The sequence below is a fragment of the Mauremys reevesii genome, linkage group 5 (genome assembly GCF_016161935.1).
Source record: "Mauremys reevesii isolate NIE-2019 linkage group 5, ASM1616193v1, whole genome shotgun sequence".
NCBI lineage: Eukaryota > Metazoa > Chordata > Testudines > Geoemydidae > Mauremys > Mauremys reevesii.
Window position 1 is genome coordinate 14,337,349 of NC_052627.1, and position 19,857 is coordinate 14,357,205.

Genomic DNA, 19,857 nt, shown 5'->3' on the forward strand with positions numbered 1-19,857 from the left:
CTTACGCACAGACCTCACATATTACTTCTAAAGGCAATACTTAGTGTGAACTTTTAGTTCAGAAGCCAAAAACCAGGCTTGCAATAAAAACTGAGTTACAGCCTTAACCATACAGAGCCTACCAACTCGCCATAAAGGGTGTAGAATAAAATGGCAAAGTTTTGGGATGACAACATTATTTTGGTTATTCAAGACGGGAGAAGACTGAGGAATTACAAAACAACCGACCAATGCTAGGTAAATACAACACTGACAGATGAGATTCAATGAAGATAAAGTACTCATATACATAATAATGGGTTCTAAATTAACTGTAACCACTCCGAAAGAAGATCCAGGCAACACTGCAAACAACAGGATAAAACTGTACAGCATATATGTCTACAAGGTTCATGGAGTTAGAAAGCCAACCACTAACTGCCAGGAATCAGGAAGAAGTTTCCCCTACAGACAAGTAACTCCATACTTTTCACCATAGGGTTTCTTGTGTCCCCCTCTGATGAATCTATATGGCCACACACAGGCTACAGGACTAGACGAGACATCAGTCTGATCCAAAATGGCAGCTCCTATGTTTCCAAATTAAATAAATCCTGATAATCAGTTTTCCCCATTCCCCAGCTATGCCACTTGCAGATGGAACTACAACCTTGATATTCTGTTCCTAGTGTCCAGTATCTTTTCCTTTACCTTTTAACTTGGCGGGATATAGAAAGGCAGGTGGCAAAAATAATCACCCTTTGCATGATTTCCCTCATATCTCTGCTCCTGCTTTCAATGCTGTACCTCAATGACAATGGCAGCATGCCCCCCTCACCGCAAGTTCAAAAGTTAATATATCTTCCACACACACACCCAAAAACTTTCTTTTCTGCATAAAATATTCACCAGTCAACCCGCTCTATAGGTGACATGCTGTAGGATAATCAGCCCCCACCCTGAATGGGGGCATAGGCAGGATCCAACCCTTCATTTCTTTGCTGCAGTCAGACAGGCAGCCTGGATTTCCACCTTCCGCATAGGAGGCACACATGCAGTACATCTCTTGCAATTTGAGCCCAGCAGGTTAAAAATACAAAAGGGCAGGAGTGAAGAATTTTCTAGGCTCAAGGAAAAAGATGGAATCCATTACTTCCATGAATACAGAGACAGACTTTTCTCTTTGTGCAACAAAGGTGTTTCAGAATTTAGAATACCTAGGTTACTAAAAGTACAACTGAAAAAGGGGAAGGAAGAAGCCACCAGAGCCATCATGATCAGATGGCCTCCCACTGGAAGCTAACAGGAATTTTGCAGAGTAAAGGCAGCTCAATCAGGCTCTTAGTTTTTGTCTTTAAAAACCTTCTATGGATTTACTGCAGCTTACCTCTCCTAAAGAAATGTTATTCTCCTACCTGTTCTCTCTGCTTGTCTACCACTGGCTGCATATTTGCCTCTTGGAGGAAGAGTCTCACTAGAGCATTCATCCAAGAGCAGCTCCTGTTGGCATGAACAGCTTTCATGATCTCTCTGTCTTAACTCTTCATCTCAGTTCAAGTTTCAGCTGAAGACATAAGTATCTTGCCTTTCTTTGCCCTTACTGTTTCTCTCTCACTCTGCTGCTATTTTTTTTTTTTAGTTCAACAGTAATGTGGTCTGGGATACAATATGTGTAAGTCACTACACTTGACTTGTACATATTGTATCCCAGACCACGTTACTGTTGAATTAAAAAAAGACACAAAAAAAACCCACCACTACACATATATGTGAGTGCAGTGAAGCGCTGATAATGAAGCACCTGCTCATTTGCCTACTCCTTGGGGAGACCTGTACGAAGAAGGACCTCGCAGCTGCAATGGAAAGAGCCATCACTTGTACACGGTTTTGGAAAAACATCTAGTTTGTGACAAAGACATGAGAAGAAGAAGTCACTACACAAAATAAAATTGTTATAGTGTATGATAAATTCTTGGGGTCTGTTCTTCAGCATCTCTGAATATCTTCATGCTATTTTGAGCACACCTGTCACCATGGGCCCAATGTTATCAGCACATGGCAAGCATGGAGTTCAGACCCGCAGCTCTGGTATTACTAACATTATGCTATAATTAATGAGCCTACATAGCCCATGCTTCAGTTTAGTTTATCTGTAAAAGCAGCAGCATAGTGTATATTGTGTACAAGATGGTTAGATAACTACAGTGTCAAACAGCGACCAAGACTATAGTTATTTACAAATCATGAACATACTTCCTATTTTCAGAATTTTCAACTCTAAACTTAAATAGCTTTACAGTTTATTAGTCTCTCTTTCCCCAGTCTCCTCAAGTTTTCCATTCGTACTAGGGCCATCTACATTTGAGCAGGGAGTTGATTCCCAGTTTGTGTAGATGTACCCATGCCAGCTCTTCTTAGACTAGCACCTAAAAATAGCAGTGTGCCCACAGTGGCTCCGGCTATCCACCCGACCATGTACCCAGGGGTCAGGCAGGGTTGTACTCGGAGCAGCTAGCCCAGGCGGTCATCTGTGCTTTCACAGACACGCAGCTATTTTTAGGCTCTAGCCATGGGTGGCAGGTATAATGGGCCAGGGAAGGCTAACACCTGGGCCGTGGTGGCCCTGCCCCTTTCCTGAGACCCCCACCGTCTGCTGCTGCCCGCCTGCCACAGCTCACTGTGTCCCTTGTCCTCGGGAGTGGGGGAGTGAGGAGGGAATGCGACAAGCCAGCAGTGGGTGGGAGGGTGTGGTGGGGGAGCGAGGTGGCTCAGCCATGTGCTGGGGCTGGCCAGGTGGGGGTCCGGTGGCTCACCTCGGCGATGCCACCCGACATGGTCGATGGCTCGGCTCGGCCCAGCTCAGCATGGCTGGGGCATGTGGTGGTGGCTCAACTCCAGACTGGTGCTCGGGGATGGCCAGGTGTGGCTGGGGCTCCTCCAGTCACGGGGAGAGGGCCTTAGGGCTCCTCCTGTTATGGGGTGTGTGTGTGTTCGGGACTCGGAGGGGGGCAGGGCCTCAGGCAGAAGGGGGTGCAGCCAGTGGGCTAGTCTCCCCAAAGTGGGGGTTCACCCACTGCCCATAGCACTAGCTCAGGCAGAGCTAGCATAGGCATGTCTACTTGAACTGCAACTCAATTCTCAGCTCGAATCATAGAGTATCAGGGTTGGAAGGGACCTCAGGAGGTCATCTAGTCCAACCCCCTTCATCTCAATGTATACAATTCACTTTCTTCAGTTGATAAAATACACTATCTACATCCTTCCCTCTTCTATTCAACCTTTTTTCATTTGCAGACCCCTAAAAATTTCAAATGGAGATGCAGACCACTTTGGAAATGTGACATAGTTTGAAAACCACTGTTCTATCACAATGACAACCTTTCGTGCATTCCTTAGACATAGCCTGCAGACCCTTGGGGGTACATGGACCACAGGTTGAAAACCACTGTATTACATCATTCCTTCATGCAATTTACAAAGCTACTGGCTATCTCAATTTCCAGCTTGACTGTAGACCAGTATAAAGTTCCCCCTTCATTAGTACACATCTCACTATAAAGTAAAAACCATTTCCTCCCACCAGACTCCTATATGAAAGAACACAGTTAAATATAATATGACTACCAAGAATTAAATGTACAGTTTTTCTGATTTGTTAACTGGTCATTTACTAGTAAGAGCCTTATAATGTACACAGAATGCCAGATCCATGACATAACTACATTTCAGCAGAACGTACTTATTTTCTTGTTTATAACAGTCATTACCTCCATGTCAGGCATACCCTAGCTGATCATTAATTGCTGGGGAAAGGGCCCTTTATACATCTCAATCCCTCAACTCCCATGATCATCAACTGCCAGAAAATACCCTTCCAATTAGTTGTATTTAAATCTCTTCTCTCCCTTTACTGCTGTGCAAGAGGGATTAAGATTTACAGAGTGCTTTTAGGTTCTTGACTGAAAGGCACTGTAAATGCAAAATTCAGATGTACGCTTACTACTCCTTAGTTTACCTTAATTTTTAAAATGATGGTGGTAGCAAAGGTTAGGGAAACCAGGAGAACCACACACACAAGCAAAAGTTTCAGTTCTGGTTGTGTAGGATTGTAAGGCATAAAATTATTGTCTGATGCAGGGGCTGCCTCAAACCATGATAATATGAATAAGAGATATTTTAAAAGGCTCAGTGAAACGAGGCTGGAGCTCACTGTCACATATGGACTCCCCTATTATCAACACTGAGGTCTTTTGGGATAGAATGCCCTGCTGCTTTGTGGGGTATATATGTTAGGGGAGGTTTCTGTAGTCTATAAAACTCATATTGCATGTTGTATGATTTTGATACAAATAGCTTATCAAAGATCATCTTTTTCTTTTCTTTCCTCCCTCTGCTTTATATATATATTTATGCTGAAGCCTCTCTCTGTTCCAGTTCCTTTCTCACTTTCTTTTGGGAAACAAATGAGCACCAGAGGGTCCTGACACCTGGGAGTCAACTGGGTGGTCTTAAAAACAAATGGTGGAAAGAGACAGGGACTAATTACGCTGTTTAATCCTGAAAGCGTAAGTGAGGCTTGATGAGGAAATCAGAGTCTGGGCTAATCAGGAGAAGGTAAAAGCAGCTCTTCTAAATTTGGGGAGGGTGTAAATCAAACACTGCACACTACTGGCCTCCTGAACCGGCTGGGGCAGTTAAGCTTCCTATGCTGGCACAGCACACTGGGGGAAGAAACCTGGCTGGGGAACCTGAATGTTGACTTTGGGATTTTTATGTTTGGAATGTTTTGGCACACATCCTTTTCCAGCTCAGGAGAGGACAAACAAAACTTGTATTTCACGCTAGATAAGAAAGCACATGCGAATTGTTTTATGAAAGCCAGACCCACCATTCAAGGCATTTCTGCAACATCTTTATAGACCACCCCCATCAATAAACACACCCACCTCAGAGAGCACTGTACCACTACTATAATAATTATAGCTACTCAGGGATACCTTAAGAAGCTGTGAAGCCTCTCAGGCCACAGAGTCTGCAGGTAAGTAAGGCTAGTCCCCGAATTGAAACATAAAACAAATCCCTCCAGAAAAAAAATGGTTTATTGTTAATTCCAAAGAAGTGAGACCTGGCAGAAAAGTTTGCTGCTACTGCCCAGACAATGAATGAGCAAGTGTTTCTACTGCCTGTGATGCAGAGAGAGAGCGAGGATGAAGAATGCTGACCTGCATGCAAGTTTGACTCAGGAGAAGCAGACAAGCAGCACCATGGGAACAATTTATATTTCCTCTTTGCTTTACTTCCCACTATAGCAGTCTCTCAGTCAGTAAGCAGGAATCCAACTCCTGACACAGGTTATCACATAAGCAGCTATCACCGTGCAGGTAGAGAAGCACAGTGCACCATATATATATTAAAAAAAAAAAATGTGTTTGGGTTTTTTTACTAGGCTTCTTCCAAAGACTTCTGTATTACCAACAGCTATTGCAGAGCAACACCTAGGAAGAAAGGAGGGTAATGAACTAGGGACTCTTGAGTTCTTATACTGGCTTTGACTCCCTCAGGCTTGGGCAAACCCATTAAGCTCCCTGCCTCAGTTTCCCCATTTGCGCAACAGAGACCCACTCAAAAGGGTGTTGTAAAAATTAGTGTTTGCAAGACACTTTGAAGACTAAAAGCACTATATAAAATGCTACATGTTAACAAGAAAACGTTGGAGTATGCTAAACTCTGCTTTGTAAACACTGCATGCTTGCAATAGGGCAGGTTAGACACTTCCATCTAACCAGCCTTTGCTAAAATACACAAATAACCTATCCCCTGTCACAAACAGACTGCAAAATAACCCCACACAATTACATAACCTTGTCAAGTGGAGAAAAACACCCTATATAATACCAATTTACTTTAGGACACAGTGGCAGGAGGTGGGCAGTCAAAGCCAGCCTATCCTTGAGAACCCATACCCATCCTCTACTCCAAGCATGGCAGTGTAGCTACTCAATTAAACTTCAAATGACTGACAGCTCCTTCCCCAGAACAAGCAGAGTGGAGTGAAGTGAAGTGGAGAGGGAGGCTTGTGATTATTTTTAATGTGGTAGCTGAGTTTCTGAATGAGCACTTCAGGAAGGCACGCATACCGAAGCATCTCCTTCCAATGTATCTTCCACAACTTTCGAGGCCGCACCACAGTCCTCCTGTCTCCTGCCCTCAGCTCAGATATACACACTTCACTTGCCTGTTGGGGAGATGACAGTAATATGATGGAGGGAGCGCTATATGCCACCCTCTTCTGAAGATTCGGCCACCAAGTTCAAAGAAGTTTTGGTGTGATTTCCCCATATCCAATGCAGTCATTACTTTCTGGATACTGCTAACTCTTCCCTGCCAGAAATGACTGAGGCCCAGGGTTCATACAAATTTGAATGGAATGAATCAAAGTGATAAATCAAAAATAATTTACGGAAGTGCAGCTATCTCCTCTTCTGATTACAAAGTACCGTAGTCAGCCCACCATGCTATATTATAGTCAATATATTTTCAGAAACAAAGTACAAACATTTCCACCTGAGCGCAGCTTAACATAAGTTACCTTGGCCAGTTGTGTTACCTCCTTCCTTGGCAATGAAACTAGTTTTCCGTTTTAGCGGGAACCCCAACCCCCCCTGCCTCTGACCTCGCTCTCTGACACTCACATCCCCAGGCCCCAGGGGTTGATCACAGGCCAAGGGGATTCTGGATGGGGGCCCCCCTTGCTGAAAGAGAGCCAGTAAGTTCTGCAGCTGCGACCACCCTCAAGACCCAAGTTCAAGTCCAGGGGAGTTTGAGGAGAGAATCGGGGGCCGTGAATTGGGGCTGGGGGCGAGAAGGGATCAGTAAAAGCAACAAAGAATCCTGTGGCACCTTATAGACTAACAGACGTTCTGCAGCATGAGCTTTCGTGGGTGAATACCACTTCTTCAGATGCAAGTGTAAGGGAGCTGGGGCGGCTCCTAGGCAGTGGAGGGGCCATGCTGGGGGAGGGCAGGGCACCAGGCCCCCCGGGGTGCGGGGTGAGGACGGGGGTGGCTGCGAGGGGAGGCGGTGGCTACTCACGGGGGCCGGCTCTGTCCTGCCCGGACGCGGGCCCTGGGGAGCTCAGCAGCAGCACGGGCAGGGCGGCGCCGCCGCCGGGGGGGCTCCACACGCTCTGCGGCGGCAGCCCGGCGCCTCGATGGCCCGGATAGAGCAGGAAATAGGGGGGAGACTCGGGGGGCGCCTCCGCCGCTGCCGCTTCCCCGTCCGCGGCCTCCAGCGCCCCGGCCGAGGGGCTGCGCCCACCCCGCGGCTCCATGGCGGGGGGCCGCGCCGCGCCGGCTCCGTCCGGGCAACTTTCCCCACCGAGCTGGGGGCGCAGCGGCGGCTGCGAGTCCGCCTCCGCCATGGACACCGGCCCCGCCCCGGAACGGCCGGCCCCGCCCGCCAGCCTGGAGACTCGGCTCGGCCAGCCCCAAGGGACCCGCCCCCAGCTCACCTCAGCCACGCTACCCCCCCCCCTGCAGGGGTTAATTCAGCCTTCACAGACCCCCCACACTGCTCAGGGGTTGGCCCCTCACTCCCCCACACACCCACCCCAGCGCCTCAGGCTGTTAACTATTACCCGCCCCCCCCCAGTCCCCTCTGTGCACCCCAGCCCCCGCGGGGTTCAACTCCAAGGGGGGGGGGGTTCGCCTTCCCAGCTCCCCAGCACATTCAGCTGTCTGAACTCCACCCACACTGGGGCGAGAGCGTTAGAAAGTCTCTCCTGGGGGGCTCCCAGCCCCACTGACCCCTGGGCACACTTGCTCCCTCACTCATTAGTGTCCAGTTTCTCTCCCTCACCCCCTTTGGTGCTGCGAAGATCCAGGTTTCTCACTGGCCTGGATTTTTCCCTTCCTAGCCTTTAACTTCTTCATTGTGTGATTTAATGCTGGAAGTCTGGGGTGGGAGAGGGCAATTTGTCCAAGTTGCTTTATTAAACAAAGTTGCACTGCACATACTAAGTAGTATTAATTAACAAGTGTACAGTAAGATCTTATTTTATAGGTCTAAGCTCTCCATTCATATTTCAGATATGATTTCCAGCATAGTTATTTTGATTTAGTTTACTAGAGCAGGATGTATCAGATGCTGTTTTTCCTCCTAAATATGTATATTTGTAAAATGACTACAGGCGTTTGCTGTACCTTTCTCTCTGTCAATATATTAATGTGCTTACATGGCCCTCATCGTAGTATATGACGCCATGTCTGATAGCTATTTTGTCTTTGCTTCTCCATTTTTCTTGGCAGATACACAATACTGACTAATACTTATATACAATACACCTATATAGCACTTTTTGTTTTCCCAGCACATTATAAATACTAATTTCCTTCCTAAAACAGTATCAAACATTCAAATTACAACAGAACTATAAACATGACAACTTTAGCACTGCCTCTATTTTCAAACCAGAGGACTAAACTGCTATTTGTGCAGGTTGTCACATGAGGAGTTTTCCCCCTTTGTGAGGAATGAGTAAATGTAATGTGCAGATTTAGGCCTCAGGTTATTTTTTCTCATACATTATTTACCAATACTGTTTTTTCTTAAGGACTAATAGCAAGAGGTATTGTTGACCAAGTTTTTACCTTTGTAAGTATCATCTATCATACTACATAAGTATTAAGAATTACTTCCAAAACTTCAGTGACATGGCAGGTTTAGCTTCTGCCTAAGTTATTTGAATTTCCAATTTCTCTATTCCAAATAAAAGCTAGAGTTGATTTTTTACACATTTAATTAACTAGACAAACAGTACCTAGTATAAATAAGATGAGAACAGAGAGTAATACAAACATGCAATTCCAAGACAAAAAAGTCTTCAGCTGTAGGTCACAATTGTGGATTGTTTGTGAAGGAGAAGCATCCAATATAATCTAACAAGATGTATTTTCTATTTTTCAAAACATCCACACCAAACAAAACTTTTATTCTACAGCATTTCATAAGTTTGTTGCAGGCTACATAAATAGCATTTTGTTCTTAAAGTAGATTTATGGAAGTTGGCGTGCAATGGCTTACACACTGTGCCATCTGACTAAAGTACACCTCTACCTCGATATAACATGACCCGATATAACGCAGTAAAGCAGTGCTGGAGGGGGGAGGGCTGCGCACTCCGGTGGATCAAAGCAAGTTTGATATAACGCAGTAAGATTTTTTGGCTTCCGAGGACAGTGTTATATCGAGGTAGAGGTGTAATTGAACCTCACTGGTTAGTCTATACAGCTGATTCAGATCCTGTATGTTTACAGAAGACACATATCATACCTTTCCACAAGAACAAATACAAAAGAGACTTGCTGTTCAGAGGCAATCTAGGCTCTATTCTGCACAACAGATTTTCTGCACAACTTACATAAATCTACTTTAAGAACAAAATTCTATTTATATAGCCTGCAACAAACAATCAACTCTAGCTTTTATTTGGAATAATAATAATAAACTTTCCTTTGCCCCTGCACCTGTTGATAACAATAAATAACCTTTCCTTGTGCACCTGTTGATTTCAAGGGGCTTTACAAATATTAGTAAATCTTCAGTTTTCCTCTCTGAAGTAGGGAAGACTTTATCATCACCACTTTGCAAATGGAGAAACTGAAGCAGAGGTTAAATGCCTCTCTCCTCAAGAAAGGATTTTCTGCAGTGCCTATTTTCTTCTCTCTCCAGTGCCCAAATTTTAATCAGTACCAACACCTCACAAAAAAGCTAATACCAACTTCCCTTTCCTTTTTCCTGTTAAAAGGACATCACCTAACACACACTGCTTGCTGGCTGAACAGCAACCTAAAAGAAAACATTGTCATTTCATGTGTACTCTAGTGTGTCTTCCCAAAACAAAGGTTAACATATATAAGGAGGAAAGGATAATCTAGTGCTCAATCCTGCAAGGTGCTGAGTATCATCTACTCCTAATGACTTCCATGGGAGCTTAAAACACTCAGCACCTTGTTATATCAGACCTTATATGGGAAGATCTACATTCTATTTGTGTCATGGACATCCTCATGCAACTATAAGAAAGTCTGCTTTGTGCTTCAATTTCCTAGCTGCAAAATGGGAATGTTTATATATACTCCTCCATTTATATATACTCCAGGAGTGTAGTGAAGCTTTCTTTATTTGGCATTTTCAGATCCTTGGACAGAAGTGCAAAGTTATATTATTTAAGACAAATAACTAGCTCACATATTAATCAGAAAATTTTAGCTGTAAAAGATGGGCATGAAGAGTTTTTATTAAGATTTTTAGAGGTGGAATAAATGTTGGTGCTATTTTAGGATTCCCAAGTTTCACCAACTTCATTCATTTTTCTTTAATCTTGCCAGACTAATTCACAGGTTCTGAAAAATATCCCGTCTACAATCTTTCTTTGCATCATGTTGCAACATCATGTCATTTTGCAATGTAGTATTATTTTCTCCCACAGGACAAAAGTGGCAACCTCAAGACAACTCATTCCTGGAGACTAATTTTTTTCTAGTGCTTCCACTAATTATTTGCTGCCCCAGTATGGCAGAGTTTTCAATGGGTTTTGTCAGTGATAGGAAGAGTAAAGGAATAAGAGGAATGAGAGGAGGGGTTGGATGGGACAGCAGGGGGCAGTCAGGGGACAGGGAAGGGGGGTGGATGGGGCACGGGTCCCAGGGGGATGTCAAGGAACATGGGGGGTTGGATGGGGCAGGAGTCCTGGGGGGGTGTCAAGGACATGGGGGTTGGATGGGGCAGGCGTCCCGGGGGAGCGGCCACGACCCTCTCGTGGGGTGAGGAGGAGGGAACCTGTTGTTAATATTTTGGCAGCTCATCACTGACTGTACCTGATATTTTGTTTCTATTAGAAGTTCCATAGAAAGGAGAGAAGATGCAATGCACTTGTATCATTTTAGGCAGCTTCAGGTTTACTTTTACTTCCCTACACACTTGATTTAGAATGGTCTGTTGGGTTTCTACCCTCCATTGTATTGTCTGTTCACACATCCAAATGCTGATGCTGTCTGGATGCCTATAGAATAATTACCAGGCGAGTAGACAGGTTGTTGTGAGTGAGGGGTGTGGATGTTTACAAGATTTAATTCTATCTAGGTAGACCTGTCTGTATATTTCTCTTGCTCGCTTTGTCTCAGCAATGGGGAATGTATGCTCAGTAGCCAAGGCCACATATACAAAAATAAAGCCAACCACAATAGGTGCTGGTCTCCTTTGTGGCTGAAGTTACCAGAATCTTTGGTGTCTTGTCCCTCTTGCTAGAAGGTGGTATCTACAGGTCTTTTGTGTTTTTCAAATATATATTTTTGTAAAAAGGTTAAAAAGAAAAATTCTGGTGAGTCATGCAGCTTCAAGTGTATAACTCCTGAACATAAAGGATGAGTAAAACCTGCAAATGATCTGGTCGATCTTACTCATAGAAATTACAGCTGGATGGGAAGACATATTAAAGCCCCCCCCAAATGAATCCCCTCACCAAAAATCTTGTTTGCTGAACAGGAGGTGAGTAGACAGTAAGGCAAGGGCTTTGCAAAATTTGCCATTCGTTTACCGAAGTTCCATGCTGTGTTCATAGCTCTAGCATGGCCATTTGATCAATCTTTTCTCTGCCTCTCCAACTCCTTCCTAAGCAGTGCATCAGGCCAATCACTAAGCGGACGTACTTTGTGGCAGAGGTACGACGTCATGTAACAATGGTAATTTAGACATGTCAGTTTTTTCTGTGAACAAGGAACTTCGTTACAATAAGGAAAACATTATCCATAAACCCACTGCCGCTCTTTGTCACTGTAAAGCAATTCCCTAATTTCTTCCCAAGCTTCCTTCCTGAGTCAGAGGTAATTTCAGCACATTGGGGACAGTCCCAAGGGGGCCTCTGTGACCGAACCTGTCACACACACACATCCTCTCTTGTGAGGTCTTTAAAATAATTTACCATCAGTGTTATCAGTAACCTGCTAGAAGTGTCTTTCAGTTCCACTTAGAGACATAATTACATTACTTGTTTTGTAGTGTTCAGTAGCCCTTCCTTATTCAATATATTTAAAAGCCCCTATTAAAAAATTATTTCATCTTTCAAAAATGAAGACTGTCTAGGCTCTGAATTAGCAAACTGTAAATAAGATCCCAAGAGATTTCATTTTCAGGTTGAACAGGTTGGCACTACTTTCAAGTCTACAAGATTATGTGCACCATCTACTGTCTGGACTGTGGTATAACAGCAAAGAATCCTGTGGCACCTTATAGACTAACAGATGTTTTGTAGCATGAGCTTTCGTGGGTGGTATAACGTTTCCTGAAAGACTAAAGGTACAAGCTAAAGTCAGTATGCTAAATTAATGTTGGCTTAAGTTATAAGTCTACAATTTCTAGAGGCGAGGACATTTTTGATATTGAAAAAGGGAGAAATGCATTATCATCAGTTTCCATAAATCTGCTTGTTGTCAAAGGCCCATCAATTTTATACATTATCACACAGCATTCTACATACTTTGTTTGCCCTCAGATTTTGCACATTAATTTGTTAGCTGTGTATGTTCTACACCTTTAAGGATATGAATGGTAACAGCGTTGATAAAAAGCAATGATTTTTTTTATTTAATGATAGTTTTCCTCAAAAAACATTTTATCTAAACATAGTTTTAATTAAGATACATTATAGCTCAAAGATATCTGATCATGGAATAGGGATTATAAATTTTAATTCTATAGTATGAGACAGTATAGTCATGTAATGTTTAAGAAAAGTTTTGTAAATGAGTTCCAATAGTTCATGGATTAGGGACCCAATTTTATGGGGTTCCACAGGCTTCTGTATAGATTATTTAGGTTAATCTTTCTATCTACCCAATGGGACTCAGTGCTCAATCTAGAAGATACCATCAGAGATGCTTAGTTTTGCAGTTCTCAAACTGTTACGTTCAGTTCTCAAACTGTGAATTTGTGTCTCCAGAGGAAACATTCTGGTTAACAGCAAAAATGTTTTTAAATAAATAAATAAATATAGAGGTGAGAAATAACAGATCTCAACTCTATTGTCCCTGTGCAAATTTGTGTACACAGAGTAAATCCCTTACCTCTCTCTAAAAGTGCAAAGTTTAAAAAAGTTCAATAAACAGAAGATTGTTGGGGGCGGAATAGATCTGGACAAGGAGAAGAAGTCTGAAGATAAATGTGAGAAGCGAGGGACATATGCTTGTTTTGTTAAAATATTATATGTTTGCTGTTTAAGAAAAAAAATCTAGAATGCTTAACGTTGTTGTTTTACTTAAATAAAACAACGTAAATGTCTGTCTGGTGATATTCTCCTCCTAATACAGCATGGCAAGAAAATCCTCCAGATATTAATGATTAACTGGTTGAATTGGAGGTAGTTCACCTCCCAATGACTTCATAAATATCTGCTTCAATTACCTTTGGTAAATGAAATAACCAAACAATCATTCATTTTCTGATATAGCTGTAAAACTAATCTGAAAAGTTTTCAAAATAAATCACTGATTAAAAATGTATAGTGTGAACCTTCTAAAAATGAAACTTACATCTATCTCTGAGTTGTGAAGAATATGAATTAAGGTTATAACAACCAACAAGAATGCACTTTTATGTAGAAAACCATGATTAACTCGAGTCTTCCTGACTATTACTGATTTAAATCAAATCTACCCTGAATGGTAATATGAAAATCATCTTTACAGGAAATGAGCATTTCAGTTAGTGGCCATCTGAGTAATAAGATCAATTTTCGTTTTCAAATTTTTTTACACACTGGTAATAATCACCCAGTTGGGCTGAGGTTTTGATATTCCCTTCCTCATTCCCTACCCCCACTCTTTCCACTCTAAAGGACATAGGCCTATTTAAAAAAAATCCTAAAAGTCACCTATAACTGAGGTCTTTCCAGGAGTGCAGCTAATGTACTGAAACAATACCAGCTGTGAAATGCACAATGATTTTTTTTTGCTTTATCATGCTCCCAACACACTTAGTAAATAAAGGTAAGTTATGAAGGTGCACTACACTTAGGGCGACCAGATAGCAAATGTGAAAAATCGGGACAGGGGGTGGGAAGTAATAGGAGCCCATATGAAAAAAAGCCTCAGAACTGTCCCTATAAAATCAGGACATCTGATCACTCTAACTACACTCCCTCCATATTTAAGGATAAACCTGGGTTCCCATCATAAAAGGCTTAAGATGAGCAACACTAAATAAGGAAGACATATTTTTGTGTCTGCTACAAGAGCAAAGGACTTCAAATTGCTACACTGTTGACACTAACTTAGTCTTATTCAATCCCACTGGCAGTGACGCTACAAGGACTGAGTGTACAGCCCAAGCATTTGCCATTCATACACAGGCAGGTTTTACAATGTACAACCACCATGTTACAGAGGGCATAGTTCAGAGCCAGAATACCTTCAAGGGTGAGATTTTCAAAAGCACTGTTTGGCCCATTTCTTCTTCCACTGAAGTCAATGGCCAACAGTGAAATTTCCAGTGATTTCAACTGCAGCAGTTAGGCCACTGAGCACCTCTGAAAATCCCATTCTACAAAACATGTAATAAATGCATCTTTCATAATAAAAACCAGAGTTGAAGAAACTTGTTGGCTCAACAGCACCCCCAATCCACTAATATTTGGGATTTTTACATAGGGCAACCAGACAGCAAGTGTGAAAAATCAGGACGGGTGTGGGAGGTAATAGGAGCCTATATAAGAAAAAATCCCAATTATCAGGGCTATCCCTATAAAATTGGGACATCTGGTCACAAGACCCTTTTCAATGGAAATTTGGTAAACTGCTTGTGTGGATTGTACCAGCAGAAAACACGCATAGGGTCACAAATAATCATTCCAGGACCTGAGGGATCCCTTGCTTCATTCCTACACCTACCTGCAGTCCTCCCTTTCTCTGAGATGTTGCTGCGGCATGGACCCCAATCTCACAGAGAAGATGGAGGTGTGAAAATTGCCCCCACTGCTGCCAGCCACTAGTGTTCCCTGGCCCTGTGGAGTAGTTTGCATTGGCTCTCTTCCTGCTTCTAAGGTGCCACTGCTCAGTGGCCAGATCAAGCTCAAATTCTCTCTGTCACACCCACTACTGAAACACAAAAATACTAGTTTGTTACCAAGGTCAAATTAATTACTGGTTCTATTCAGAATGCTGCTATATGGTATTTGTATGGTGTAAACATGTATTCCTGTACTGCATTTAATCATCAGCCAAACCATTCGTAGGTGTAAACAGGTGCAGCACCACTGAAGGCAATGAAGTTATATGGATTTACCAAGGATCTGTCCCTGTGTATCCACATATTGAGATAAATTGTCTTTAGAATCACACTGCATAGCTCCAATTTCTGCAGTAATTTACGTGATTAGTACACAAGCTGAAATCAATCTCCTTTCATACGTTCCAGTCTGACTATATTTCTGCTAGGTTTGTTTTCCCACCTGTTTTTTTTTTTTTCCTTTCACAAAAGCTTATGTACATTATTCTGGAGGGAAACAAGACTGGTCACTAGAAGTAAGTGGCACATAACTTCTGAACTTGTTCCTCTAGGAAAAAGCAATTAGACTGAGCTGAACTCAAACATACATATTTAAGAGAAAGTGTCATCTCTGCAGTATTATTACATAACCAAAGACTATGCCAATGAGTGTGCAAAACAAATTTGCATCACTGACATGTTACCATTGTGCATCATTGCTGTACAGCAGCTGGTTGCCTCCCTACATTCCAGAGGGAACTACACATTTCAGTGATGCTGTATATACCGTTTATGGACTGCTCATATATTTAGATTATTGTTAACCTGTCACAGCCTAAAAGTCAGAATATTGATTTAGTTATGATGCACTTTCAAATCTTGGATTCCCCATGGAGATTGTCACAAGGTTACTAATTACAATAGCGATTTTGTAATGTGGACATATGTCCACTAATCCACCAATTTCACATAAACCACTGGATAGATAATGACTTTCATACACTGCTAACCTGGGTCAAAAATCAAGCCAGACTTGCCATCCTGAGATATGAGCACCCAAAACTAGAAGTTAACTGGACTTGTATATGTTCAGCATCTCTCAGGATATGGCTCACAGTGGTACAAATTATAAATCTCTCTTGAAAATGCAACCGTGTAAACACCTGTCACTATTTTAGCACAACCAGAACTGTGAGTGGTCTCTCGAATGATACTGTCATTTTATTGAAACTTCCCAGAAGGACTTTCAGTCTGATTAAAACACAGGAAATGCAGTTCTCCATTAGAATGCATGGGAAAAATAGGAGACTTTGAAAGTTGCTGTAAGCATGATTTAGCTATAAGTACAGACAAGGACAAATCAGAGCAGGGGTTATAGCAAAGGTTAATGATTTTAAATGAACTGGTGCTGGTCAATTTGCCCTGGTCTCTGCTTATACCTCAACTGTGCTCAGCACCAATGCAAACAACAGATTGCTGACAACCAATTACTAAAATGGTAGTACAGCCCAGGCCAAAGAAATAAGGTAACAATGGGTTAAACTGGTTTCAGAGTAGCAGCCGGGTTAATCTGTATCCACAGAAAGAGCAGGAGTACTTGTGGCACCTTAGAGACTAACAAATTTATTTGAGCCTAAGCTTTCTTTGTCTATGCATCCGATGAAGTGGGCCGTAGCCCACGAAAGCTTAGGCTCAAATAAATTTGTTAGTCTCTAAGGTGCCACAAGTACTCCTGTTCTTTCAATGGGTTAAATGTTTAACCACTAAATAATTGGCCCACTAAATATAGAAAATACATAAGCTTGTGAAGGTCGCAGCTTTCTACTGAATTGCTAATTATTGCTTACTAGACCTAAGGTTTTTTTTTCCTTTTAGTGATGCATTCCCTTGTATAATTAGATTATCTAATTCTTATCTCATCTACAATTTTCCAAAGAACCACAGGAAAGGTGGGAGCAAAGTATAGCAGCCATTAGAGGAACTACCATAGCAGGCACCTAATTGTACTGCTTATCAGAGTTACTGGACCAGAGAAACAGGCAACAAATTAAGTAAAGGAAGTGGCAGGGATAGCTCAGTGGTTTGAGCATTGGCCTGCTAAACCCAGGGTTGTGAGCTCAATCCTTGAGGAGGCCACTTAGGGATCTGAGGCAAAAAAAAATTGGCCCTGCTAGTGAAGGCAGGGGGCTGGACTCAATGACCTTTCAAGGTCCCTTCCAGTTCTAGGCAATTGATATATCTCCAATTATTACCTTATTACCAATGGTAGCTGCACACATTTTACTCCCTCTCCACATAGAATCTTTTTGCAGATGCTGCCAAGTCTTTTCCCAATTGCCAAATCCTTTGGCACCCTCTGTAAAGTCCTACCCAACCTGATTCCCACCCTGTTGTCTGTATTTCACTCCCTTCCTTCACAGCCTTTTCTGCTTCTCAGAGAATTACACCATACAGGGAAAGTTACAGTAAGACACAGTAATGCAGGGAATAGCTCCGGTACACAGGAGTGTTCAGGGTTATTTTTAGAGAGGTGTACAATTAAAGGGCTGGTTGTCCATTCTGTTAAAATATATACACACACATACTTTCTACATTAATAAGTATTTAAAAACCCACAATGTTCTATTTAGAAATGATTTATTGTGTTCACATCCACTATCTTCAGGTCCACAAATCGCAGAGGGAATCATTTAAGCTTTATGCTTTTCTTAACTCCAGCACGAATGCCAGACAGTTCACCACCATATCTTTGCTCTTCTTTTCGAACCTCACGAACCTGGCCCTTTCTACGAATCTTGGCACGCCTGAATTTCTCACGATGCTTGACTCTTGGGTTACGATCAATCTTCTTCCTCTTGGGTGTAAGACCTTTATTCTTGGCAATCTGATATGTTATACCTCTCTTTTTATTTGGATCTTCTTCGAGAACCATTTCCTCTTCCAGAGCATTCTGATCTTCTCTTCTCTTCCTCTTGAGTTTCATCTTCTCCTCCATCTCCCTGTAAAATTTCAAGGCAGCCTCTTCATCTAAGTCTGAATCATCTCTTGGTTCCTTAGCAGCAGCCTCAACAGTAGAAATCTTAGGAACAGATTTTGGTTTATTTTTATTAACAGTTCTCTGAAGCAGCATTGTGGGTTTCTTCTTTCCTCCTACATCATTTCTCTCAGTATTGTGGAGCTCATTAAGGAGCCATTGGACTTCCGATGATAACTTTTCATCCACAATCCCCAAGTCATTGATTAAATTTCTGTAAGCAACCAGTCTTTCAATAACAGGGTGGCCCTGAACTGGAATCCTCTTTGATTTCAGAACCAAATAGAAGCTGATATTGGTGCAATAATTCAAATAGAGATGATATTTGGTCTGCAGGTAACGGCTACCTTTTCCCTTCGGGATGATCCCATTCCGGACCATGTGCATGAGTGGATCCAGTTCATCCTTGAGCTCAGTTAACTTGGCTTCAAAGTCCTGAATCAGCTGCAGCAGCTCGGGTGACTCTTGCTTCAGCAGCTTCAGTTGCTCTTTTCTGGAAAGCGTCTTCAAATCCTTGGCGATCTTCGGCCCGGTCTCCAGCAGCTGGGTGCTGCGCTGCTCATCAGCGTACGCCTGCACCAGGTCCAGCCCGTAGTCGTCTTCGCCCAAGGCCTGCGCCAGACGCTTCTGGATGGCCTGAGCCTCCTGTTCCTCCTCCAGCTCCTCGGCCTCGGCCTCCTCGCGACTCTGCTTGTTCTTCGAGCCGGCAGCGGCCCCGTAGTCTGTCTGATAATAGACCTGCTTGCGCTGCCCCCAGGAGAGCTCGTGGGGGAGGCCGGAGCCCCTGACTGGCTCCTCCAGGTCACTGTGCATAGACAGGTCCCCATCATCATCATAATCTTCATCCCCATCCTCCTCCTCGCTCTCCGACGGCAGCTGCAGGCCCAGCACCTCCTCCTCGCTCTCCTCCTCCTCCGCCTCCTCCTCGCTCCCCAGCGCCCCCATCACCGCCTCGAACTGCGCCTCGTGGAAATCGTCCACCTCGTCCGTGAAGCGCTGCGAGGCCAGCGGGCCCGGCTCAGGCCCGGCGGGTTCCTCCCCGGCATCCTCCTCCGCCTTCGGCAGCCTCCGGCGCGGGGCGGCCCGGCGCGGCCTACCCATGCTGCGTGCAGCCCGCGTGTGTGCGGTCCCGGCGCGTCTCCTCCTCACTTCCGGCACCGGAGAGCGTGTGCCACCGCCATTCTGCTCCCCACTTCCGGCTCCGGCCCAGCGTGCGCCACCGCCATTCTGCTCCCCACTTCCGGCTCCGGCCCAGCGTGCGCCACCGCCATTCTCCTCCCCACTTCCGGCTCCGGCCCAGCGTGCGCTACCGCCATTCCCTTCCCCACTTCCGGCTCCGGCCCAGCGTGCGCCACCGCCATTCGCCTCCCCACTTCCGGCCCCGGCCCAGCGTGCGCCACCGCCATTCTCCTCCCCACTTCCGGCTCCGGCCCAGCGTGCGCCACCGCCATTCGCCTCCCCACTTCCGGCTCCGGCCCAGCGTGCGCTACCGCCATTCCCTTCCCCACTTCCGACTGCCGGCCCTGAGCCAAAGCGATTACCGTCGTCACCACTCGCCTTCTTCCGGCCACTTCCGGTAACGCAGCGCGTGCCTTAGTGATGCTGTTCCTCTCTTCCGGCCGCTAGTGTGGTGCCGCAGCGATCTCCTTCCCTACTTCCGGCTGCCCCGCGTTCTCCTACAGGGCCTAGCGCCCTTCTGCCATGAGCCCGCCCGCGGACGGCAGTCTGGTGCCTTTACTCCCGGGAGACGGGCCTGGCCCCGACGGGCACTCGGCGCCCCAGAGCGGCTCGTACCGCCCCCCCCT

The 19,857-nt window shown here is 44.2% G+C and overlaps 2 protein-coding genes across 6 annotated transcripts in view; both read right to left on the bottom strand.

The window, feature by feature from the left end:
• The window catches only part of RUFY3 (RUN and FYVE domain containing 3), a 78,949-nt gene extending 71,515 nt beyond the window's left edge, over positions 1-7,434 (bottom strand). Inside the window, exon 1 of one of the 5 annotated variants that reach the window (XM_039539540.1) lies at positions 7,072-7,430. In XM_039539540.1, the coding sequence (XP_039395474.1) occupies positions 7,072-7,399 (328 nt within the window). In that variant the 5' untranslated portion in view covers positions 7,400-7,430. Of the gene's footprint in view, positions 1-6,116; positions 6,204-7,071 lie in introns of those variants that run through there. The other 4 variants (XM_039539539.1, XM_039539542.1, XM_039539543.1 and 1 more) reach the window with 4 other exon arrangements.
• A 10,204-nt stretch (positions 7,435-17,638) lies between these two features.
• Positions 17,639-19,268, bottom strand: UTP3 (UTP3 small subunit processome component). Its single transcript, XM_039539291.1, has one exon. It carries the CDS (start codon positions 19,151-19,153, stop codon positions 17,705-17,707), a length of 1,449 nt encoding a protein of 482 aa, XP_039395225.1. The 5' UTR covers positions 19,154-19,268; the 3' UTR covers positions 17,639-17,704.
• Between the last annotated feature and the right edge of the window lie 589 nt (positions 19,269-19,857).